The sequence below is a fragment of the Nelumbo lutea genome, chromosome 1, assembly GCF_056320005.1.
Source record: "Nelumbo lutea isolate HS-2025 chromosome 1, American lotus-T2T, whole genome shotgun sequence".
NCBI classification, from domain to species: domain Eukaryota; kingdom Viridiplantae; phylum Streptophyta; class Magnoliopsida; order Proteales; family Nelumbonaceae; genus Nelumbo; species Nelumbo lutea.
This window is the reverse complement of record NC_142684.1, coordinates 192,960,999-192,986,573: the sequence shown is the minus strand read 5'-3', so window position 1 is coordinate 192,986,573 and position 25,575 is coordinate 192,960,999. Positions and strand designations below refer to the sequence as shown.

Below are 25,575 nucleotides of genomic sequence, written 5' to 3'. Positions count from 1 at the left end.
TCTCACATTCATCATATCCTCCCTCAATTCATCAATTAGTCTCCAACCTTGATCCTGCCCCTGCCCCAAAACGTGTCTTATAGTTACCATCCTACTCCAACTTGGACTTATGTTTTTCTGGACATTAAGTGGGGCCTTTGAGTAGGGGTGATCATTTCAAGCACTTCTCGGGCCTGCATCAGGCCCACAAATTTTAGGGCCAGGCCTAGGTCCAATACATTAGGCCTGACCCGCACTTGTTTATATATGTAATTTTATCTTATTTTATAATAAATATTATAATATGACACCTATAATACATATTATATATAAATTTTATACACATTAAATAAAAATATTATATATTTAATATTTTATATATAAAAGCCATAGGCCTGGAAACCCAGGCTGGGCTGGACCTGGGCTCAGGCTATAACCATATCACAAGAGCAAAGTCTGGCCTATGCTTGGCCCATGATCACCCCTATCTTTGGGTCTTCTTGTTCTAGATGGCATATTTGCCTTGTGTATTAATAATGTATTGTTTCCCCCAATAATATTTTAACACTAGTAGTTTGTTCTTTCAATGCCATTTTAACCCCACCCAAGAATATTTTAACATTTTCAAACTCATGGTGCTCTTTAAAAGCACCATCACTATTTATAAATATTCTTCCCTGGATTACTCGGTTTTCCGTCATTAGAATTTAGTTTTATGACATTGGTGGCTGGATGAGAGAAGCTAATATTTATAATCTCTCTTGATGTGGTTAATCAAGAAATCTTATTCAACAAGCACTTGTAATGATGCAAAGAACACTTGAATCCTCATCTAGCAGGTTTATTATCTAGAGAGAGCTGATCTCTCCAGAATCCAACTCAACGAGATGTTCACTCTAGAGGCCAAGGCTCTACTTTGATTTGATAATGAAACTCGAATGGTCCATCTGACTCAATGTTTTAAGAGGCGGATGAGGTGAGGCATGTGGTATATGCCTTGAGGTGAGGTGGAGCCAAATTGCCTTGCCTCACCTACTTTTCATACCCAGCAAGAGGCTTATTCCCTAATTGTGATGAGGCGTATACCTCATTGTATCGTGCCTAGAATTGGTGAGGCGTGTGCCTCATTTATGTGACATTGAATTTGGAAAAGTAAAATAATAAAAATATATTAATCTATAATGTTGGTCAAAATTTAAAAAAAGCTGGCTTATTTATCTGGTTAGACTAAGGGGGTGTTATACAATATGAATGCCTTTTGTTTTCATTTGCTTTGAAATTGCCATATCAGCAAAAAACAAAAACATGTTCTTGAACTTTGTTTTTGTTTTGAAAGGCAAAAACTAATAGGTTTTCTTTCAAAAAACAATTTCACATTTTTTGAACCATCAATAATGGTTTTTAAAACAAAAAAAAAATTGTAGTGTAGAATTATATGATTTATGGAACATGATGTTAAATAACCAAATAAAAACATGTTTTTTAAAACCAGAAATTCAATAACATGTTTTTGGTTTCAATTTTGAAAACAAAAAACACATACACAACGGAGAACATGTTCGTTTTGAGAAACAATCTATTTTTAAATTGGATGGTTTTGGTTTGTTTTGGAAACCAGAAAAACAATTCATGTTGTAGAATGCCCCTAAAGAATCTTGTATAACTCTCAACCCAAAGAAATCACATGTCCACATGTGATAATAGTATCTTCATTACAATGTTTTAAGGCCTCCTTTGTTTGCGGGGGTAAGTTGGTTAACTGGTAAGCTGACCACAACCGTTCTTTTTTTGTATTGGGTCCCATGGTAAATGAGAATTCTTGAGGGTGTAACTGATACCTTCCCTTAACTTGGGTTGATCAATTATCCATCTGCTGAACCATGTTGGTAAGCGCTCTTGCCCTCTCACCTCTCTCTTGACCTAGGGCTGTCAGCGGTCCGGGTCTGTTTCTGGACAGGGTAGAGCCGTTCCAAACCGATAGTATTGGAATCGAACCAGACCTGATCAGTTCTATTATTTCAAAACTGGTACTGAACCATTTAGTAATTGGGACAATCGGTATAACCCGATTGAACCTGATTAAACAAAAAAACCCTATTAATACTTAAGACCTATATTTATTTATAAGAAAAAAATATTTTATTCAATAACCTATTATCAGTAAATGTGACAAACTGGAAAATGTAAAGGGTTTTAGGTTTTAAACGTGCCTAAAATTACAATATTAGATATACAAAATACTTGTATTACATGTAGAATAACAAAATATGTAAAATATAATAGGTATATATAATCGGTTTGGGTCTAGTTGGTTCAGGACAGCCAAAACCGGTCCCAAACCGATAATAACCGAGACAGAAAAATTAGAACCAGAATTGACCCATTGGAGTGATTCATAGATCTAGAACCGTTATAAAACGGTTCGGGTCTGTCGGGTAACCGTTAAGTGTACAAGAATGCTGGAAGCATGCTTATTACCCAAGCAAGGTTTACTTGGGAAACACTTGCCTGGATAAATGCACTTACCCAGGTAAGTAAAAACTAACAAGGCCTAAAAGGTGTGCGAGGCATATGCCTGGATGCACACCTCAAGGCTCAATGCAAGGTGCTCAAAAAAATGCTACGAGGTGTATGTTGGATGTGTGGGTGCCTTTGAGGTATATGCCTCAGATGAATGAGGTGTACACCTCTGGTACACACCTCAAGAACTATACCTCACGTCTCTGGGTAATGGAATGCCTTGCATCATGTCTATGCATTTTAAAACATTGTTTCATCTATATGTTCATCCAATTACAAGTCATAATGGGACCCACCAATCTATAGCTAAAATTGATTATTGTGATTTTTCTATAAAAAAATATAAAGATAAATAACATAGAAATTATTAATACAATATTATTTTATTTAGATAGAAAAGGTTATGAATGTAAAATAAAATACAAAATAAAATTTAACGTTTTATTAAAAAGAATATGTGTATAAAATAAGTATAGAAATGTACTATACAAGAAACAAATTGTATCAAAAAATGTATAAGGAAATCATAAATAAGTTCAGTTTGTTGTATTTGTATGAATAAAATAGGACTTGTGCAAATTATGTAAATGGATATTCAGGTAAAAAATTCCAAGCATGAAGTAAATTAAAAAATAAATTTTCAAAAATAGGATTTATGCAAATTAAGTAGATGGATAATTTTTTCAGGTTAAAAAAATTCCAAGCATAAAGTAAAATAAAAAATAAAATTTCAAAAACATCATCATCTAGCCTTTTCCCAACTATATGGTGTTGGCAAATGAATCTTTTTTTTTGCTATTTTGTTCTGCTTAACGCCATATTCGTTGTTATTTTTTTTTTTTTCAGTTTATCCATTGTTAATTTTGAGTGCTTAAATCATTTCTTACTATTTTGACCCATGTCCTTTTTGGTCTGCCCCTAGCCTTCCTAGCTCTTTTAACTTATAGCAGATCACTTCTTCTTATGGGTGCTGTAGGTGGTCTTCTATGCACCTTACCAAACCATCTTTTTCTATTTTTCTCATTTTATCACTCTCTCAAACTCTGCCAGTGTGGGCTTATCCTACACTGCCGGTCCCAAGCCCGGATAAAGGAGGGGGGTTGTGTCAGGTTGGTAGACAGCATTTAAAACTTTTGCCGAACTCTTATGGTCATGGATCCAAATTCCAAAATCTCAAAACTATAGAATTCATATTAAAACAAATATATGCGATGTCGTAGTTTTCAAGGTGCCAAGGAGAAGGTAGGTGATAGGAGTGCCTTGTTACCTAGCCGCCTATGAAATTCATCAATGTGTGTGTGTATCTTATGTGCATAAAGATGTGAATATGCTTGTATAACATATTTCTTGTGTGTCTGGATTTATCTATGGCATGAGACAACTTTTTTTTTTTATTTTATAACTTTAATTGCCTTTTTTTTATAGATAAAATTCAATTGATTTCATTAGAAGCAAATGATAAATAGTTTGTTACAAGCATCCCAAAATGAGGCGCGAGGTGCAGCCTCACTCATTGATACAGAAACATCATAAATTTACTATTGGGCCCAGTACAACTGTTCCCTAGTTGTCTCATGCGCGAGGTGCATGAGACAACTTGAAGCATGGGGCTAGCTTATTGACATGTTCCAAAAAACTCCCCTTGAAATCCATTTGATTTCTCTTTATGAATAAAAACATGTACTCAGGGTTTTTTCTGGTCGAAGTGTCTTGTCTTTACCATGTTTTTTTCCCATGCACATCTCTCAATGCAGCCCCCCTTCTTGAAGTGGGTTTCATAATGACTGCAGACTGAACTCTTGTCCACTGAATCTCCAACCTATCGTTCCCCTGAACTATCAGTTCCTCTTGATCAAGGGATGAAATAGCTGTGAAGCATACAAAGGAATGAGAATTTGACTCTTTAAATCAGTTTGCTTTTTTCTTTAGTGCATAATTATGTCATTGTGGACTTGGTTCCATTACTATACTTAGTGTTGTCCTAGTCTACTAACTCCTACCAATACCATATGTATAGGGTGGGGTGAACAACATGACAGGAACTGCTCATGTTAGTACGTTACACAATTAGTGTTACTCAATCTAGGTTTTCATCCACAATTAAGTCATGCCTGAACAAATACCTTGAATTTCTACCTTGGCCCTATGGCCAAATGTGTAGGTTTACTATCATTATATGTTCTATTATTAAAAACTGCTCTCTCCAGATTGCCCCACAAAATGGTATATAGAACCATTTCCATAAAATACCTATCCCACTGGTTCAGTCCATAATGCATAATCCATCAAGCTGTCCCCTTTCTAACTTCTCATGCAACCCCAGTAAACCAAAAAGCCAGAAATCCAGTGCCATTCCTCTTGAGAGGACTTATGATGTAGAAAAATATGCTGTTTATTCTCTCTACACCATCTTTTGAAGTCATAGGTATGTCTGGCATTTTGCAATTGCCCGAGGGTGTTGGGGGGGGGGTTTCCTTGCTGTTACATGAATTACATTAGCTTCCTTAGGTATTCAAGATTCCTTTTGGGCACTAGAGCAGTAAGGATGTAACATGATGCTATTTTAGATGTGCACTATTGAGGTGTAATCATGAAATCCATCTTTTCATTAAGACGATTGATAGAGAAGTTTAGAGAGGAAGAGAGATCTCCATATGGTTTTCATTGATCTTAGGGTCCATTTGGTTTGCAGTCAGAATCAGAACAGAAATGGTCTATTCCTGTAGTCTGTTTTGTTCAGACAGGAATGGGAGCAAAAGTGAGATTTCATTCTCAAGGGAGGGGCAGGGAATCGCCATTCCCTCAAATGGGGGAATGCCATTACAGCGGGAAAGGGAATGAGATTCTGATTCCGCCCAACCAAACAGTTGGAATCGGAATAGCCCATTCGATTCCGATTCCAGACCCCTATTTCTGCGAACCAAACGGGGCCTTAGATCTGAGGAAAAGCATATGTATGAGAGGCAAATAGGTGTGGACCTGAATGTAAAGTTCTCTGTGCATATATAGGCACCTTTTTGTATATGCCGAGGGTTTCTCACCCTCTTATATTTATTAATACAATCTGTTTACCACTCGTCCAAAACAATGTTAGAAAACTTGTGGGAAAGACATGAAATTTTACAGTTACAATGGTTTTTTACCAAGGTTTTAACACTTGGTCCTTATTTGCACTAGTCATAGATGAATTGACTAAACATATTCAAGATGTCTTAGTGTGCCTGATGTTTGTTAATGACATGTAATGGAATGTCACATCTGAAGTCTCATATGATAGGCAAATACCACTTTGGTTAAAATGAAAATTTTATAAAATAGTTGTAAGGCCAACTGTGTTATATGTAGCAGTGTATTAGTTAATAGATAACATGTCCAAAAAATGAGTGGCAGAAATGCCAATGCTTAGATGGAGTGGTAAAACTTAGAAAGGATATGTGCTTAAAAAGACCATCTACAGAAGGGGCTGAAAGTGCCAAGGGTAGATTGAAAAAGACTTTTGTGGATGTAATAAGAAATGTATTTTTTTTTTTATGAATATAATAAGAAATGTTTTTAGCACCCATAATTTAATGAAGGATATGGTACTAAACATAACTGAATGATCAATCTCAAGTCAGGCTCAGCCCGAACTTTAAATTGACAGTTCAAGCTCAAGCCAGGCTCAGGTTGTTTAATTGGGCTCATTTGGTCCAATGTGTTAAAAAGTTGTACGATCCTATGTAGTATCATTAGTTTAAACCTTTGAACAGAAATTTTGTTTGTTTTGCATATAAGCATGCATGTGTATAAGTCTGCCTGGGTTTGGGCAAGGCTCAGGTTGAGCGCACCCAAGTTCTCCCTATTGCAAATGCCATCCTACATTCTACTTTTGGATGAAACTGCTTTTCGCACTTCTCTTGTTCAGACTTAAACGCTAATGTGCCCATCTTGCATTATAATTTTATTACAAATTATTTTCTACCTTGATTGAATTTATTTCCCTTGTTTGCAGACGCCAAGGGAAACTGGCAGCATATCTAAGCAGGAATCAAAGTCAAAAGATAAATGTGTTGTGATGTGAAACGAGCGGGCAACGTCGCACTTGTACTGTAAATGTTGTAATCTGTTCTGATCCCCATTTGTACTAGCACCTTTCTTTTTCTCATTTTTCCATCAGTTTTTTTTTTTTTTTCTTTTTTACTGTAAATAGAAAATACATAAATGTTCAATCAAACTCCGTAATGAAGTTTTTTACAGGGTTAGATATTTAAGAAGCTCCCATAGTAGAAAAAAATTCTATGGAGCCAATTCTAACACCATATATGACACAGTACTACCCCCACCACGAAAAGAAAAAAGAAGAAAAAATCACAAGCACATAAAAAATTAGAAAAAATACAGTAATCTTATCCAACTGATCCTTGGTCGAATAAAGCTGTCAATCAAGTAACCTCTACGGTTCTACCTTGCCATCGCATGCCTCCGTTGTGTCATGAAAAGTGCTAGTAGCAAAGGATTCTTTCTAAGGGAGGCCATGAAATCATCCTTGCTGACCCTTCCATCGTCGTCTGAATCAAATAACTTGAAAAGTTGATTCACCTATTAGCCAAATATGCAGGCTGTAAGCCGTCTCGTTTCTAAAATGGTGAACATTGCATGCTGAAAAGAAAATTCCCAATAGCAGGCACTTGTTTGCGAGTTCGGTTCTGAGACACAACATTTCGCTGGCGTGTTCACCTAGCTGCACATTGGGAAGTAACATCTCTTATGATATTCCTGTTGTGTGGCTGGATGAATGTGGCCAGCAATGTATTGTGGTCAGCCGATCCGGGTTACTTGTTTGCTTACCTCATCTTCGGACGCATCCGATATCGCTGGTTTAAGAAAGTCTCCCAGCTGTTACAAGTTCAACAAGAACACGAAAGGTGTTAAAACGAATGGGAAAATACCCAAGGAAAGGAGATATAACCACAATACCTGTTGTTTCAAGATGTAACCACTTCTCAATGCATCACATTCTGTGAAGGCTAATTCACATACTCGCGAGAAAAATGGCTGCTTCAGGATATGAGCTGATCCAAAAAAGAACTGCAGGTTCCGCAATCCAGTTTTGGCATGCCAAGCAACAACAATAACAATAAAACATAACGATGATGATGATGACCAAGATAAAACAACGATGACTGCAAATCGCATTAGCAAACATGTAACTTGAGTCATTGACCAAAACAACACTGGATAAGGAGGTAGGGAGGGAATGCTCTTCTTCAATTAGTTAAACTGGCCAAGTCATCTAACTACTAAAACTTGGTGGTGAAGGTGACTGCTAGGTGGACTTATATTGGTTTGCTCCTCAATGGAAGGCTCTTGGGTATTAAGACACTCAATGCGAGAAGTAAAGATCTTGGCATCTGGCTTGAACTACTTGTTCAAATGGGTACCTAGATCTGCAAATAGCATTGCTGATTCTATGGTAAAATAAGACCTTGTTTGGTTGCTTTTCAAAGTATTTTTTTATACTTTTGAAAGTATGAAAGTACGAGAAGTACATGAATGCGCTTGTTTGACATGCTTTTTACCTGTAAAAAACACAGTAAAAATAGAAAAAACATGAAAAGCACGAAATCAGTTTTTGATACTTCGTGATTTTTGGCCCTCTGACATCATACTTTTTCATTGGCTTGCTATTAGTTGAGAATTTTGTATTTGTTCCTCGTTCAAAATCCTACTTTGTACTTAATTTGTTTCTATTAGCGATGTAAGATCTATTGGCACATAATTTGTTATCAATCATGGAAGGTGCAAAAATATCAACGGAGGAACATCATCCATCAGCTGTGTTTATCAGTTCTAAAGATAATGGCAAGCTCTGCACTGCCAAATGAGAGGATATCCATTATGCATCTTTTGTGCCTTTTAGCATATAAGAGTAATTAGCACAGACAGAATACAACAACCAATTACCTGTCGAAATGTAACTGATCCACACTTCTCCACATCTATGAACTTAAAGATCTGAATGGCCAAAACAGAAAATAAATGATAAACCTTACCAATGATGCAGTTCAGGAGAGATTTCATAGCATAATAGTTTAAAGCTTCCAAAAAGGAGAAAAAGGTGGAAAAATCAATTACCAAGTTCTGAGAACTTAGAATAAATAAAAAAGGTTAAAGACCATCCTGGTAACTAACCTTCTCAGAAAGAGGACTTGCTTTTAACTTCAAAACCCTCAAAAAGTCGTGGAATTTGGCACGTCCACTGTGAATACAAAATAATGAGAATATGATGAATTTTGCTTTCCTATTAACTTTAATGGCCAAAAGAAAAATGAGAAGTGTATACCTATAAAAAACACTAGCATCTGGCTACTAGTAAAACAAATATACAGAACAACACATACTGTATCATAAATACAAATTCATAAGTTGCCTAGACCCCATACCCTATTTTAGAAGTAAATGACACCTGAATATTCTTAAAGAATGAAAGAGAACTCCTCAAATTCAGCTTAAGAATGGAATCTCATTCTTAAACAAAAGAAGATAACTCGCAACCATCAAATATTTAGACTAATTGAGCAATGAATCAATGAGTCACTTGTTCATCCACTGCCAGGTGGTTTAGTATGAGCGCACTCATTTCTTCACTTATTCCCTAGATGTGTTTTTAGCCCATCTCTTCCCCATGAGATATTCTCTCTTTGGCCTTCCTCTAATGGGAGCAGAAAAATTTTATTTATCGGGGGGATTTGGAGGAAATAGAAGTGTATTTGATGGAAAGTTCAAGTCTCCTAGAAGATTATGCTTGCACATGGATCTCTAATTTCGAACTGGGGTATTGCCAGGTGCTGGAGCCAACACCTTTATATATACATTGGGGGTGATATAAGGTGGCCTGCATCCTAGTAGAGTTCCTCCCCACCCCAGATTTTATAAGAATCCTGTCTCCGCTCATGGTGTTGATAGACTCTACAGACATAGTGCTTCTTTTGGTAGCAACTTTGGAGCTCTTTAGACATTTTAATACAGCACATGGCTTGGTTACATCTTTTATATTTTTGCAGTCACATGTTGATAGATTTTGCAGACATAGATGGAGCTTCTTTTCGTAGCAATTTTGGAATGCTCTATACATTATTGAAGATGACATACATATGGGCTCAGTTACAATTTTTTGTATTTTTGCGTAGTCACACTTGGGGGAGACGACATGAGTTGTTGTATAGGTGTTCACTCTTACTTCTACATGTAAAACTTGTAAAAACTTACTTTTTTCTTTATTAGTAAAGAGTTAAAAATTAATGGGTATGAATTCTGCATCTGTAGTTAATCATCATTTATCTTAAACAACCAATCAGGTGGTAGGTCAAGGAGCAAAGTAACATGTTGAAAGACAAGGAAACTACAAGATGGCTTAGGCCCCATAACTTGCAACCTGTCTTGCATTAGGATGGCCTGGCCCCAGCATCAATACCCCACTTTTAAGGTTTTTTTTTGGGGTGTGTGTAAATGAGCTACACAGGTGGGGTAAACCCTTCCCCAAACCTGAGAACCCCTAAACCTGATGGCAAGATTAGATCCCAGGTCTCCACTACGAACAGCTAGAGAGTTCACCAGATAGCCTACTGGCACCATATGTCCCACCATGAAGATTAACTGTGCAAAACATCAGCTTAAATTCTTGTATATCATATATGGGCCAAGAGTTCTGTTTGAATTCTAGTGAGGTGAGAACCAGATTGTTTAAAACATCCGATTATGCTGATTTTTCGTTTAGGCCCTCCCTCAAGTAAGTTGGACAGGGACACATCCAATGATCAGTCCTGCTCATCTTAATAAATGCAATCTTGTAAGTTACAAGAGCCCCGGATCACAATTAGTGGTTGTGTCCCCAAAAATGAGTGATTTCCTTTAACAAAACACTTACTTTTTTGTACAGCTTGTTGAACAAGAACTGATCAAATCTGTACGAATTTAATTATGTTGCTTCTCCTCTATATGGAATTTTGACTTGGACTAAAACAACTAACCATTGGGAACAGAAGGGCCACATTGCGCCCAACTTGGCAACAGTTTAAACCCTGTGAGTTATTCAATGCAGAAACATAATTTGAAATCTTGTTTCATGTTTCGATGGAGAAGCCTTGCAGTTTTAGTTTCATACTGATATTACATTACATCACATACATATACACCTTACCCAGGAGTGTGCAAGAGTACAAAAGAGAAGAATGCTTAATATGTGAATACATCAAGTTCTATATCCAATCTTTATTAATCTCATCAGATTTAGGTTGTATGTAATATTTCCACTGTGGTGTGGACTTATGGGAGGAAAGGAATGCAAGAATCTTCAATGAGAAGTAGAGGTCAAAGGAAGTATTTGTGGAAACCATAAAGATAAAAGTTGCATGCTGGGTAAAAAATACTTGGCTCCTAACAAAATCAAGCTAATATAATAAGGGTGTGGAAAGAAGTAGCATACTCCTCTAAGAACAAAGAAAGAGAGGTGATGGAAAGGAAGCCCCAAACTACTAACAAAATAAAGCTGAGTTTTGATGGGAGCTCTATAGGAAACCTGGGATTGGCAAGCTTTGGTGGTGTATTTAGAGACTCAAGCAACGTTTTGGCAATGTATTCAGGACCTTTAGGGGTAGGTAACTTAATAAAGGTTGAACTATTAGCACTGCTTCAGGAGCTAAAACTTGCCAAACAAGCAGATTTAAAAAACTTGGAGGTTGAAGGGGACTCAAAACTGGTGATATCATGGACTAACACTTGGGGTAATGCTCCTTGGATTTACAGACATTCCCTAAGGGAGATTGAAAGCCTAGAAAGGGAACTTAATACTTCTTTCACATGGATCAGAATGACTGCAAATGGGATGGCCAATTCATTAGCCAAACAGGGAGTTTACAGGCAGCAGTTTCTTTGGGCTTTGTTGTAATACTGTTTTGCAAGTTGCAATGACTGTGTTTCTGTTTTTACTGTAATACTGTAACTTGTTCTCTTAATTTAAATAAAATTCCTCTGCTGATAAAAAAAAAAACAAATTTAACTATAGCATTAGAAAAGACTTTATGCTTGGTTCAAGCTGTGCAGCCATGTTTCATTTCAGTGCAAGGGAAGTCTATGTTCCACCCTTTGCCAACATTTAGGGAAGAAATATGCTCTATGGTTCCTCACTTCCTTGATGGTCTAGATGATAAATGATGACAACTATAAAAAGTAAGAAAAAAAGGAAAATCATTTCAGCATTCAATAAGATGTTTAATACACATTGAGCATCAATGTGATACGATTTTATCTAAAAGAAACAAGAGCAGGATGTCAGTTAGATGTTACCTAGGATCTGGGTTCATAGCAAGAAATTTCTCTAGAAATTCCAGAACTTCCAAGGTGCTTAAGTTGAACAACTGTAGAATGAAATAGAATAATCCAAATTCAGTTTTTCTCCTTATTGCAGCAAAGTATAATAAATAAATAATCAAGCATAATATTAATAAGTAACACTACCTAGAAAAAAAAGCAGAATTGGTGGTTTTTGTAACTAATATTAACTGTTTGAAAATTTTAATTTTTTTAATTGATGACTTGTAAAAGGCTTATTTTAAACACGTGGCCAAGTCTTTCAGGCCAAACTTTGTCACATGGATGGTGGGACGAAAACAGGGAGTCACAATGGACCAAACTCATTTTCCACATGGAAAAATCCTCAGTCATGCAGGATCTTCTCTAAGCAACTCGACTGGTAAGCCCATTCCCTTTTACATTTGTAGATTATATTTGAGCACACTCTCCAGTTATATTCATGATATAGGTAATAGTTTTATTCATCAATGAAGAGAAAATTGTTTCAGTTGTCTATACCCTTTGATGAAGGGCTTGCAATTCAAACCTAATAATTTCTACTACATAACATAGATAAAGGACGTTAGTTGATATTGTTCCTGGTTATCCATGGTCTTGGGAGCTATGATAGTGATACCTGGATACCTGGTTATCCATATTGTATCAGATACTTTAATTACTAGTGTAAATTCTGTATCTGACACCATGTCCAGCTGTGTCCTCACTGTATCTAGGTAACATAGCTTGGGAGAGGTGGACTGAACAGAGACTTAACTTCAGGCATTTTTAGCACAAGGTGTCCATTCTCAGACTTGAACCTGTGTTCTCATTGCTTGTGAATCCAACATTTTGCCATAGCACCAAGCAATGGCCTCCTACATGCACATTCCTGGATGAAAATCTAGCTCTAACATCTTAAAGTACAACTGAAGGGAAGTTTTTGGATGTTGAGATATTTCAACAAAAAAAAAAAAAAAAAAAAACTCACCTTTTCCACCCTAGCCATTTCCACCATATAACTTGAGGCCTTTTCCTGCCACATAATAATAAACAAATGCTAAATAATAAATAACAACAACAACAACAAAAGTTTCTTATTAAAATTTTAATTTAACAGTAATGTGAGTAAGCACATGGAACACACTGGATGTTATGCTTACTAATAGATATAGGGCACAAGAATGGGACCACAGTGTAGGAATAATTTAAGATTGAAAGACATGACACTAATGTAATTGTTTCTACTGAAGACATGAGTAGAAACTCGGACACATATTGGTTGCAGATCCTCTGAAATGATTGAATTTCTATAATTTCTATGGACATGTTCCCATGCAGAAATTACAAAACAAATTCCTATAAAGACAACTATTCAATACAAAGTAAATCCTAGATGCATGGACTCCCAAGTGCCTGCTCTTTCAAGACCCAGAAGGAAGGCCATCCAATATCATAAAGCAGTTAGAGAAATGATAGAAATCAAAATGAAAAGAAAAACATGGGGTATAAGAACAACTACAATGCTTCAGTCATTCAGATCAAGTCAGTGAGGGATGACTCACTCAATTGAAGACAGCCTAATTACAAATTAGGCTACTAATGCCAGCTCAAATCTGGAAAGGAAATCAGGGGCTGCCAAACAGTTAAAACTTTGATTTTCCACTTAAATACCTTCTGGTACTTTAAAATCCTTTGTCCATGCATTGATATAACAGTTCATGAAAAAAGAAGTAGAACAAGCTTTGAAATACAATCATGGATGTCAAGATTAAATAGTAAGAACAAAAGCATCAATAAAGTAGGAATTAGGGAATTTTCAGAAATATGATTTAAAACTCACTTTTTACTTGGAACCTGATGAGGGATAATTTGGTCCGTCCAATGATGAGATGACACGTGGAGCAACTGAGTGATATGATGACACTTCAACAATCTCGGACACCTCAGCAGTCCTAGTCACCTCGAGCACCTCAGGTCACTCAACTAAGACCGAGTCCCAAGCAGCTCACTACATCCACCGACCTTCCGAGGTGCCACGTAGCCTCTTTCTAGAAGCAAGCCAACTATCTCCGATCTCCTCAGGATCACGGCGCACGTCAACGGACCTTATCTTCACTCCGCCCAATTCGGACGGACCTGCATAAGCCTTATCAGCTTACTCGAAGTCCATCTTCGGGTGCGAAGCTAACTCCGGGTTTGGCGGGCCGGTGATCTCGGACACGCATCATGAGGCCCACGGCAGCTTGCCTATATAAAGGCTTCACCTCTAGCCTCACAAGGTACGTGCGATTTAGCTCTGGTATTCTCATACTTACAAACTATCAGCTCTCTCTAAATCTCCTTTGCTAACTTAAGCATTGGAGTGCCCACACTGGGTAAAACACCATGGAATACTCTGATCTTCTTGCCTTGAAGTTTGACCCGGCCATGTAGCCAGTCTGACATCCGAGCTGCCTTCTAGCAGGGAGCGACCAGATTGTGAATCATCAGAACCCATTAGAAATGGAGATTTGACAAGGACGGAGGTGTTAGCAGTCTTACAAGGAATAAGAATGGTTAATCTCTCAACTATAGGAGTCAAGTGATGGATGGAGACTCCAAAGTAATAATGGGTTGGATTAAGAACAATATGGAAGGATCTTGGAAATATAGGCATATCACGAGAGAGGTGCAGTGCCTGGCTAGACAGACAAGGACAACTTGTGTCCAGAGATCAGCCAATGGGTTAGCTGATGTATTAGAGGGACAAGAGGCCAATACAACTTAATTGTATCAGGCGATTGTTGTCCAAGAAGATTGGCTGTGAAAGAAAAATGTAAAAGATGTTATAGGGAGTAGGTGGCTGGGGCTAGCCTATCAAAGTGTGGTGCATGACACATTTTGATATTGTAACTCATGTTTTCATCAGTCAATAAAATTGTGGCTGTTACTGATTAAAAAAATTCACCAACAAAATTGGATATGATATTATCCCTCTAAATAACAAGGTTAACTTCATCATTCCAACAGGTGCATTGTTCTTTAAAATTTGTAAAATCATTTCAAGATTTAAGGACCAGAATTTGATTGCAGGAACTAAAGTACCCTGCCTATTAAGGGTTAGAAACAGACAAAGAAAGAAAAAAGGCCATCTTAGCAATAAAGCATGTAAAGGGAGCATTTCTTACTTTTTGTGATTTGGCTGCTTGAGCCAGAAGCATTAAGTCGCCATAGGAATGAGATGTTTGGACAACATTGAGTGCACTTGCAATAGCATAGCTAGTCTGCAAAGCATTTCATCAACAAGGAACTGATAGTTAGATATTTATTACCCCATAATCTAAATGGGCAATTTTAGAAAACACATCTCAAGAGGCAGCACTAGAAAATAGAAAGTATGATGCTTTCTAAAAGGTAATTGAGAATTTAATACTGAAGATACTGCTAATCAAGAGCTTTTGGCCATGCATTTGTAATCCTTGAATAATTTACTTAGCCCATATTAACAAACAGAGATCTTGGACCTGTAGAATAGCATGGTCATGTATATCCACTTCACATTAAACCTAGAAGTTCACCAATCATCATAGTAATATATTTGGACTACATTTGTGTTACCTAGAATGAAGCAAGTTCCAGAAATATAAAGTAAAAGGAGAATGTATCAACAGTCATAAAAAATGAAATAGGAAAGTTTAAACTAATAAAAGTATAGATGGTTGAGACTTCTTCTTCAGTTCATTTATGGTAAATGTCCATCTTAGCAACGCACTTTATTCTATTCTTAGAAAATAGCTCCAAATCAGTGCAGTTGCACAAACACTAGGTACAGTACCTCCCCTGCCCTAACACATACAAGGAAAAAAGACCATATAATTTTCACTTTGCCCTTACTTGTTTTCCTTTTATTATGTTATATAAATAAAACTAATAAAAACAAGCACAAGTATAGAGATATGGGATGGATAAATTTATTGAAAAGCTGCTGCCTGGACAGTTCCTAAATATCTACTGGAAGGGGAAATGGCCAGGCATGGAATCTGAGGAAAGGAAGGAACAAAACTTATTTTCATTGGTTGTCACAGAAACTTAATCCAAAGGAAGCCGTTGCTTCATATGGTAACTATATGAGGAAATATTCTGGTCAAATCTCTCCATAGAACATATTGGTATGGCTATGTTGTCAGAATGCAAAGGTTACCAGGAAGAGAAGCCTTACATTTAGAAATTCAACCATCTTGGACCCAAGATTTGAAACAAAAGTTTTCAAATTTCAGAACTCTAAGAGGTTTTTTCATGAAATTTCCTTGTTTAATTAATAATCTTAATATTCTATGCTACTTTCTATATTTATGTTATTTATTTTTATTTTGTTACAAAACCCTAAATTTCAAAAAGGATTCTGACATTTTGGCCAAAACAAATTCATGCAAAGTTTTTCATACTTTATTTTAACATATCCAAAATCAAATTTTCTTGAAATTTCACCAAAATTTAAAATCATGCTCAGTGGGGAAATTGTGGGTATAATTCATCTGTAGAGCAGTGAGGATCTCACCGAAAGGTATGGAAATATTTTCCAACTTCATAATGCTTACCAGTCACCACCAATGTTTTAAAATGCGGAGGCGTGATGCAAGGCGTTCCACTACCTAGAGGCATGAGGCATAGTTCAGAACGCAAGGGGCGTAATCCTCCCAAACACAAGGAGGCGTAAGCCTCCTTAAGAGGAGGGGGGTTAGGAGGAGAATGAAGAGGAAGGGGGGATCTCAATTTTTCTTTATTTTTAATAAAAATCTTTTATATTAAGAAGAATAAAAATCTTTTACTCCCTTTCCTTTTCTTTTCTTTTCTTTCCTTTTCTCTTTTTTTCTTCTCTTTCTTTTTCTTTCCCTTCCATTTATTTTCCTTTCCTTTCCTTTTTTTTTCCTTTTTTCTTTTTTTTTTTCTGTCTATTTATATAAGATTTGCATGAAGCGCATGAGGTGTACACCTCTAGCACGCCTCATGAAAAAAACGCATGAGGCGTACGCCTCAGAGGTGTTAGCGCCTCTGGCATACGCCTCAGGGCGTTTTGGGAGCACCTCACCTGGAGGCGTACCTCTAGGCGTACGCCTCCCATGCCTTTTAAAACACTGGTCACCTCACTATAAAAACCAACTTTGGCATGGTCCTTTTTTAATCAGCTTGTAAATGTGTCTAAAGAAATTCATTGCAGTTTTTGATTGGTCTTCTCCCTACTCTTGTGGGAGTTGTAGTCTAAGTGCAACAGCAAACTTTTTAGAAGGGCATTTGAGATGTGCAACTAGAAAGGACATATTAGAAATGAGTATATTGGAGAGGATTTGTGAAGTTGGGAGTAGCTCCAATCCAATTTGCAATAAGATGGGAGAAAATCAACTTAAATGATTTTTTCATGTGCATAACCAACCAATGACTGCAATAGTGAGTAACTTGGTGCAAGTAAAAGAACATAGGGATGACCAAAGGAAACATGAAATGGAGTGGTAAGAAATGATCAAGGACTTAAGACTTGGCAAATGGCTCTTGATAAAGCATGAGGGCAGGACAAGATTTGTGAAACCAGTCCAAATGGTTGGGACTATGATTGAGTTAAGTAATCATTACTGGTTCAGAGAGACTTCTCCTCACGTATTTCTCAAAACAGCTCTGCTAGATCGTGTATTGATACAATCATGTTACAAAGTAGAATCATCATTAAAGATTTGGTCCAACAGGTATGCTGAAAATAAATGTTGATAGGGCATGATGATGAGAACCTGGTGAGCTTTTCTATATTACCCAATCTTCAAATGGAATTACTTATTCATTTGAGAAGGTTCTCTCTTGTGTGCTTTAGAAATATCTCCAAAGATAAAAACATGTTCAAAAAGTGAGATCATTAATATGTGCTCACCCTCTCAGCAAAATGAACAGGGCTTTCTTTTTGTCTTTCAAGTGGGGTGACAATAGGAAGGTACTCTACCTGTAAAATTCAGACAAGAATCCTCAATTAAGAACTCCACAATAATATCAGAAGCCACTACAATGGATCCGCAGTGGCTCCACAAAATTTATGAAAGAGAAAAGAAATCAAGATGAACTAAAAGAATGTACAAGTCCACTTGGAAGGGATACATAAACAGTGAGTTATAATGATGTAGGAAGCAAGAAGGAATGATCTTGGCATAGAGTATTAGTTAGCTTCAATTTTTTCTAGTGGAATAACATAAAGAAGATTCAATAGACAATTTCTACAAAAGATTAACAGCTAAAGCAAAAAATGATAAATATATAAGGAAAATAAACATGTATAGGATAAGAGTGTTTACCTCCATAAAATTGTGAAATTGAGTGAACATTCTGAACATGAGCTTTGGCAAAGAAATATGTCCCCTAAACAAAATTCAGTGTCAAATGAAGCAGCCACTAACAAGATATCACTTCAGACACAGGAAATTCCACATGCACAAAAAGTCCTACCAAGATTGGTCAAAATGTACATGGGGATAGCGAACAACCACTGGCTGAATTGGTAAACCAGGAATAAACGCACCAAGTTGGAATGATATAAGGACCCTCCCATTAGTTGTGGTACCCTCAGGAAACAACAAAACTCGAGGAAAATTATTGCAGGAAGCCTTTCTCTGTATTCAGATCCTTAAAAGCACATTTCTGTATCAAATAGCTTATAAATTGATATAAAATTACATATTTGACCCTAATTCTATAAATTTAAACATAAAACACGGCAACATATTCAAAGCCTGTTATGCAAGTTTAAAGAGTTTTCCGTAGATGTTGACCCTCAAGATTATGCAATAATAAGCATGGTCTGCTATCACAGGAGAAAAAAAACAATGTAATGTAATTTCATTGAAGATAAGAACAAAAGACAAGATTTATATAAGAAATCATAACCGAGACTTTAATCAGTTCTTATACGTGTCTATACTCTTCAAAAATAGATAAACTACAATTTCCTTATTTTAAACATTGAATGGTGCTAAACTGCAATATATTTACAAATTATGCTTACCCCATCAACCTATAGGACAGTTATCTTAAACAAGATAAAACTGTTATTAGAGTCTAGATATAATAAGATAAAATGAACTGTCATTAGAGTCCAAAAAGTACCATGGCTAGACTAATCACAAATAGGTGGATAGAAATGGCATACAGTGCCAAAACTTCAATAAATTATGGTTGCTTAAAAAATGACCTATGATGTATTGAATTTTAGGAGAAGTCTCCCTGAAATCATTAATTTCTCATATCCAATTTAAAGCCAAAAAAGTCAAGAAGTCCCACAGAGAAAAAACTTGAGAGTATAAGAGTTGTTTGAGAAATTCTAATGTTGTAATTATTTGTCTTTAGCCAGTCCCTGATACCCTAGGTACCTTTTCTTGAGCAGTGCTCAACCTTGAACCAGCTTAATTGAGACCCTCTTTGATAAAAAGGATGCTACTATTTAGTATTTACTAATAGCCCATTCCTTAGAGAAATAAATATTAAGTAAAAAATACAAAGGTGAAACTTTTTTTATTAAGTTACAAGATTCTACCAACCATTAAATGTATAAAACAAGATGTGAAGCCCTGCTCATGAGACAGGGTAGGATGTCCTACTACAGATGGAGCTAATAGGTGGTTAATAAGATCTCAGGGCTTTTATAGGTTGCAGGGATAAGTAATTTGTCATTGCCACATGCTCTAAGAGTTTTAGGTTGCAGAAATGAATAGAAGACGAGGATTTTAAGTATTGGGATGGTGGTAGAAAGTGAAAAATATTTTAGGGCAGTTGACGCAAATGGTTGATAAAAAATTTCAAGATCCACATACTAGAGTTGATAACACGAATTTGTAGAAAAGGATCAATATCTTAGACCTTATCAATGAAAAGGTTGATGGAAGAATTAAATATGTTCAATTATGGTTATGGACCTATGGTGCTAAATCTCTCACAAACAAGAACAAAAATAAAAAGCAACCAATTGCAAAAGAGCAAAAGATACATGCTTTAGCTGCCAGTACAATTTCCCTAATTGGATTCTTTAGATTGCAATCATATTTAATCATTAGAATCTTTAGATCAATATGTCTATGTTTACATATAGATGTGGGTTTTGTCTGGCATTGTGTACGCAGACTTACCCCTGCACATACAGAGAGACTGTTTCCAAGATTTGAACCCTGATCACCTAGGTAACAATGGAGCAACCCAACCATTGAACAAAGGCCCACCCTCTGCCAAGATTTGTTGAAATTTGGAATATTTGCACAAAATAAATTGAAAAGCATGCTGATATATTGAAAATCATAAAATATTGGGCTGACATCAAGATATATTTGGAAAATTTTGTTTCAGGAGATTCTTGTTTCACTTCTTGGGGAAATGAGAAATTTCCCCTATGTCTTGGGGAAATTGTGAAATAAATGAAAACTAACACTGTATAGAAAAAGTCCTAGAACACAAACCAACAAAAGCGAAACCAATGCCACTCTTTTACTAATTTGCTCAAGGAATAATTTTGCAAGCATAAATTCCTTGAAGGACTGCTGGGGGAGGGCTGGGGAGTAAGACAAATCAGTACCCTTTCTCAAGAGAGAAAAACAAAAAGTTCAAAGCATCAAAAGTGGCTTGACCTGTCTTGGGAATGCCCAACAAAGAACAGGAAAGGAATGTAGGCAGTGGATAAGAGCCTAGTAAGATGACTAAGGTTTACTTCAAGTCCAAAAATAAGCATAAGCTTGGAAAAGAATTCAGGAAGCCTTGTCCAATGTTGTTCAGTGATTAGAACTTTACGTAATTTTGGTAGTAAACAGAAAAGACGGGCTAGAGAGTTGGTAATATGACTACCATTTGCCAGTAATGCATGATGATTTGACCAAGCCCATTGACCTCTTGGAATTTTTGAAATTGGCCAAAGAATCTTGTAAGTAAAAGCATGGAAAATAGTTAATTAACGTCAGGAAATTATATGTAACATGATAAATTTAGCATATCTTTCTTGAACTATATCAAACAATTGACTGGGGAAAGACAAGAAAGAAGAAACCATAGTAAGGTAAACAGTTCATTTAAGACGTAGAGCCCGTTTACCTTTATTTCATGAACAGCATGCTTTCTTGATGGTGCTGAGAATCTATTGACATAAATAACCTAAGAACATAATACAAAGAGAAAAAACATAATTCGGGCCTTAATCACATCACAGAGCAATAAAATACATAAAGTACATGTGTCCTACATAAATACCAGTGACCATTGGCAGAAACTCTGATAAACAACATACTTGGGGGACCAGAGGCATAAAATTACCTGCATTGCTCTAATAATTGTTCCAACGAAAGGTATGGCATCGTGGGATTCAGAAGCAACAATTGTTGGAAATAATTCATAAAAAAAGAAAATGGGTTCAATGAATGTTATATGATTAGATACAACAATAGGAGCAGATTCTCTTGGAACAGGTTTTCCTATGCGCTTTATCCAATGATAGCTGAAACCAAAAAAAAAAAAAAAAACGATGCATTAGTTTTGAACCCGAATGGAATTGCATCATTAGGGGACAGGGGGAAGAGGAGAAGTAAAAGAATGAAACCTCCTTAAAATTATGTGAAACTATTTATTCATAGGAAGGTTTTACTCAAATCAATAGAGCCTTAATCTTAACTATTTGAGGTTTTCTGAAGGTGAGAATTTGTGTTAGATACTACAGAGCCATATACTGCAAACCAAGAAAAATAAAAGGTGAACATGGACCCCCATACCAAAGAAACTGATAATAAAAGAAATGGGGATCACAACATCAATTAGCTTTGAGATAATACATGTATGAGTGATTGACAATTCACCGGTCCCAAATTTAATTTGTGACACATTAAGGTAAAAGAAAAAAAAAAGGAAAAATACGATAAAGAAAACGCAGAATATATAATATAAAGAAAATTTGACACGAACATATTGAAACAATGTTTTGAACTATTGTTGACCCGGATGGTCACACCAAGAATCGTTCAGGCAATCAGTTCTATTTTACCTTAAATCCGGTCTCCAGTCAAAAATATTGAATTGGTCAACGATCTATTGAGCCAGGCAGTCAAATCATCAATCCATTCAACGATTTTTGTCTATTTTCATTTGAACCAGATGATCAAACCATCAACTCAGAAACTGGTGACTAGAATGGTTCTCTGGATCAATTTTTAAAACATTGTATTGAAATATACAAGGGGGGAGGGGGGTTTAATCCTTGGTCTCCAGGTTGGAAGTCCCTAATATATTTATTATTACAAGTTACAGAGAGAAAGAGAGGTCCTCAATGGTCCACCCAGGTCTATTTCTCCTATATAATGGGTATGAGGTGGTTAAAATCTAAATATCCAAAACATTTACGTATTCAACGTGCCTCTTAGATGCCAACTGATGGTGATTTAGGTTCACTCGTCGGAGTAGAGACCTGGGATCAAATCCCGCTGCCACCAGGGGTTCGGGGGCTTAAGGGAAAGGGGATGGGCTACCCTGTTGTGTAGCCCATGAAGCGAAAAAAGAAAAACGTGCCTCTATGACATTGCCTGGATAGAGTGATTCATGATTGATTTTTCCTCCCCAGATTAATAAAAAGGAGAATAAAATAAGTGGTGCATTTAAAAACAATTCCCAATCTGATATGCCTTTTTTTGGCCTAAGTTTCTTAGCAGCTCGCACAAATGTTAAGCTCTCCGCAAAAAACCCTGAAAACCCTTTCGTTGACAGTTCCCTCAGCAAATTTTAGGAACTTCCGAAGAAGAAAGGAGTACGTTAGAGAAATTTAAACACTGAAGATATGTCCACTAATAAAAGACCTCCAAAATATGTATAAGGAACTAGGGGTGTTTATAATACGGTTCAAACCACAAAACCGAATGTAATCAAACCAAATTTACGGTTTTTAAATTGCAGTTGGCGGTTTTGGTTTGGTTTATTAAATTTTATAAACTGAACCAAACCATAAACTGCATATCGAAATTTTATATATAATATAATATGAATATATGATATATAATATATTTAAATGGAATTTCTAAAAATATAAATATATAATGAATTTTTTATTTTATAATAAAATAATAAATAAAAGTTTTAAGTTTTAGATTTTAATTTTTAAGAGAGATATTTGAAAAAAAATCATAAAATCCCCAAATCATATTAAAAACCGCACTAAACCGTAATAAAGCGGTTTTTATTATAGTTTGGTTTAGTTTAATTTCCATACCAAAACGATTTGTTTCGATTTAGAAATTTCTCAAAACGTAATTTAATGGTTTGGTCGGAGATCTTCTCCAAACTACATCGAACCGGACCGTAAACACCCTATAATAAAGGAACAATCAGGAAGGACAGCTGATCACTAAATCATACTTGTCGGAAACCACTTTATCACTTGGCAATTGGCATGATTTAGAGCTATTATCCACAGGAATGATTAGCTCAACGATCGGATAGAATAAGACCATAGGAATGAAAGGATAAACCCTGGGCAGCGACTTACCCGAAAGAGAAGAGAATAGAACGAGAACAGAGGCGGGTGATCCACATCAGCCTACATCTCCATTTGGGCATCGGGTTCTGCTTATCCTTCCAACCCTGCAGAGCGAATCTGGTGGCGACGTAACCCACCGCAAGAGAAAGACCGAGCAAGACAAGCCGAACAATTGCAATGGGAATACACACCAAAATTTTGAGCCATTCATAGAGACCTTGAATATCGGGGGTATAATTCCGAAACGGATCAACCGGGGACTGGGGAGGAACGGAAAAGCTGCCAGCACCGATGAAATGGAAAGGCTTGTGTTCTTCGGAGGTATCCACAGCGGGATAATTGTAATGAACCGAGGAAAGCGAATCGCAGCTGCCAGAGCCATCGACTTCGATGTCAAGGATTAGTTGGGCTTCGGGGGGTGAGTCTCTGAAGTGTTCGGGTTGCAAAAGAGGAGAGTTGAGTCCAACTTCCGCCATTAGCAACAGTAAGAGGGGGAGAGTTGAGAGAGAGAAGGGAGGAGAGAGTGCGAGAAATGAATATAAATAGATGAGTAAAGAGAGTTTCTTGTCTTCCGTCGTCGTCCTTCCGCCCGCCCCCGAAGATAACGAGGCGGCCAATCGCGATTCGCGAACGAATTAAATTCTAGAGAATGCGGATACGGCTAACTTTAAGGTTTGGGATCGGATTTATTTATTTATGGGCAGTACTTATTTGTCATTTATAATAATTATTATTATTATTTTATACACGTGGGAAATTCCTTACTTTTATAGAAAAACATCGGACCAGACCATACCATGACCGTCCGTTCCTTTCTCTTTTTGGGTTGCGTGTAGAGTAGTTAAGGAGGTAGGGCCCACTCCATCCAATTCCTCCACGCATCTGCTCTTTACAAATCGCGCCTCACACCGACCTTACAGTATGTCTTGATTATGTATCAAAACATTTTTCGTAATTGTATTTATTGTATTTATTATTAATAAATAAATAAATATTTATGTGCATTTGCACGTGTTAGTATCTTGGATAAAATTATTTATAATTTATGAATAAATTTTGAACAGTTTTTGAAGTGACCCATTGTATGGGATAGAAAACATCCAAAAAAGAAGGGACATTTGATCTTTTACAAATAGTATAGATTTACAGGAACATGTTTCCAATACAGGGTGAGATGTGATTGTGAGGTGCGTTCAGTGAGGAATAGATCCCAATTCCCTTTATAGGATAGATAAAATAATAGAATTACCAAACAATTCTCATATTATAGAGTCCATAATCAACTACATGTCCAGGATCAACATTCATAACGTTAATGGGCTTTGCACGTTAAAATGGGACCCAAATCGACGGGAAGAACTCCGACGGTACATTTATTGGCCTCTTCTTCTTCTTCTTATAAGGGCTTCTTGTTTTCTCTTTTCAACAAATGGAAGCCTTACACCGGCGGGCTTTTTTTAAGCGAACGAAGGTGGGTCAACACCGACGGGCTTCCTGTTGTGGCTGATTTTAGTGACCAATTTGAACTCGGTGCAACCCATTCCATCTCTCTTCTTCTTCTTCTTCCCCTCCTTTCTTCTCACCGGAGTATATCTCCCCCTTGTTTGTTGTTATCTCTCAAGCGGTGAGTAGACCTGTTCATGGGCCGAGTAGTCCAATGGCCCGGCCCGCACCCCAGTTGGGCTTGGTCATGTAATTAGGCCCGTGGGCCTGACCTCGGACCTAACACAGTAAGCCTGACTGTATTTCGGGCCAGGCTTGGAATTTGTCAAAAAATGCCCGACTCGACTCAATATTATATATTTTATTAAATACATAATATGTATTTTATATATTATATAAAATATATAGATAATATAATATTTATTAAAATATATATATATATATATATAATTTAATATATACAATTTTTATTTTTTTCTTTATAATCTCTCTCTCTCTATTCAGTTGCTTCAGCAATAGTAACAGCATGGGCTAAATTTCGGGCTCGGGCCCAGGCCCAAGCTTTGGATTTTTATGAGGGCCGGGCTCGGGCCCAAGTTGTAGGCCTGATGGTCGGGTCGGGCTCGGACTTGGGCCTTAGAAAATTTTGTTTATACAGAATGGAAACCCGGCCCGACTCATGAACAAGTCTAACAGTGAGACAATGGATTTTTTTTTCTCGCCATTGTTGGCTTGAATGCTAGCTTCTTCTGTTGGTTTAACCAGCCTTGTAGAGCACGACAGAGGGCAACGGATCA

The 25,575-nt window shown here is 36.7% G+C and overlaps 2 protein-coding genes across 3 annotated transcripts in view; one reads left to right on the top strand and one right to left on the bottom strand.

Moving 5' to 3' along the window:
• Positions 1-6,746, top strand: part of LOC148880096 (uncharacterized) — a 30,098-nt gene extending 23,352 nt beyond the window's left edge. The window contains exon 12 of the mRNA XM_088961920.1: positions 6,491-6,746. Coding sequence (XP_088818046.1) covers positions 6,491-6,559 — 69 coding nt within the window. The 3' untranslated portion in view covers positions 6,560-6,746. The remainder of the gene's footprint in view (positions 1-6,490) is intronic.
• Positions 6,631-24,333, bottom strand: LOC148880095 (calcineurin B subunit-like protein). 2 transcript variants are annotated; one of them, XM_088961921.1, is made up of 14 exons: positions 23,345-24,333; positions 21,133-21,313; positions 20,914-20,973; positions 18,292-18,455; positions 18,141-18,204; positions 17,726-17,794; positions 14,997-15,092; positions 12,818-12,862; positions 11,824-11,894; positions 8,671-8,737; positions 8,443-8,493; positions 7,456-7,566; positions 7,327-7,374; positions 6,631-7,219 (listed from the first exon to the last, which is right to left on the bottom strand). In XM_088961921.1, the coding sequence occupies exons 1-14, from the start codon at positions 23,809-23,811 to the stop codon at positions 7,052-7,054; spliced, it is 1,662 nt and encodes a 553-aa protein (XP_088818047.1). In that variant the 5' UTR covers positions 23,812-24,333; the 3' UTR covers positions 6,631-7,051. The 2 variants fall into 2 exon arrangements, with proteins under 2 accessions (XP_088818047.1, XP_088818048.1); XM_088961922.1 differs by having other exon boundaries at positions 6,631-7,077.
• Positions 24,334-25,575: the final 1,242 nt, after the last annotated feature.

Coding starts and splice junctions, on each gene's coding strand:
- LOC148880095 (XM_088961921.1), bottom strand. CDS start 23,811: ATGGCGGAAGTTGGACTCAACTCTCCTCTTTTGCAACCCGAACACTTC. Junction 20,974..21,132: donor CAATTATTAGAGCAATGCAG/GTAATTTTATGC, acceptor TTATGTTCTTAG/GTTATTTATGTCAATAGATT. Junction 11,895..12,817: donor AAATGGCTAGGGTGGAAAAG/GTGAGTTTTTTT, acceptor TTCATTCTACAG/TTGTTCAACTTAAGCACCTT.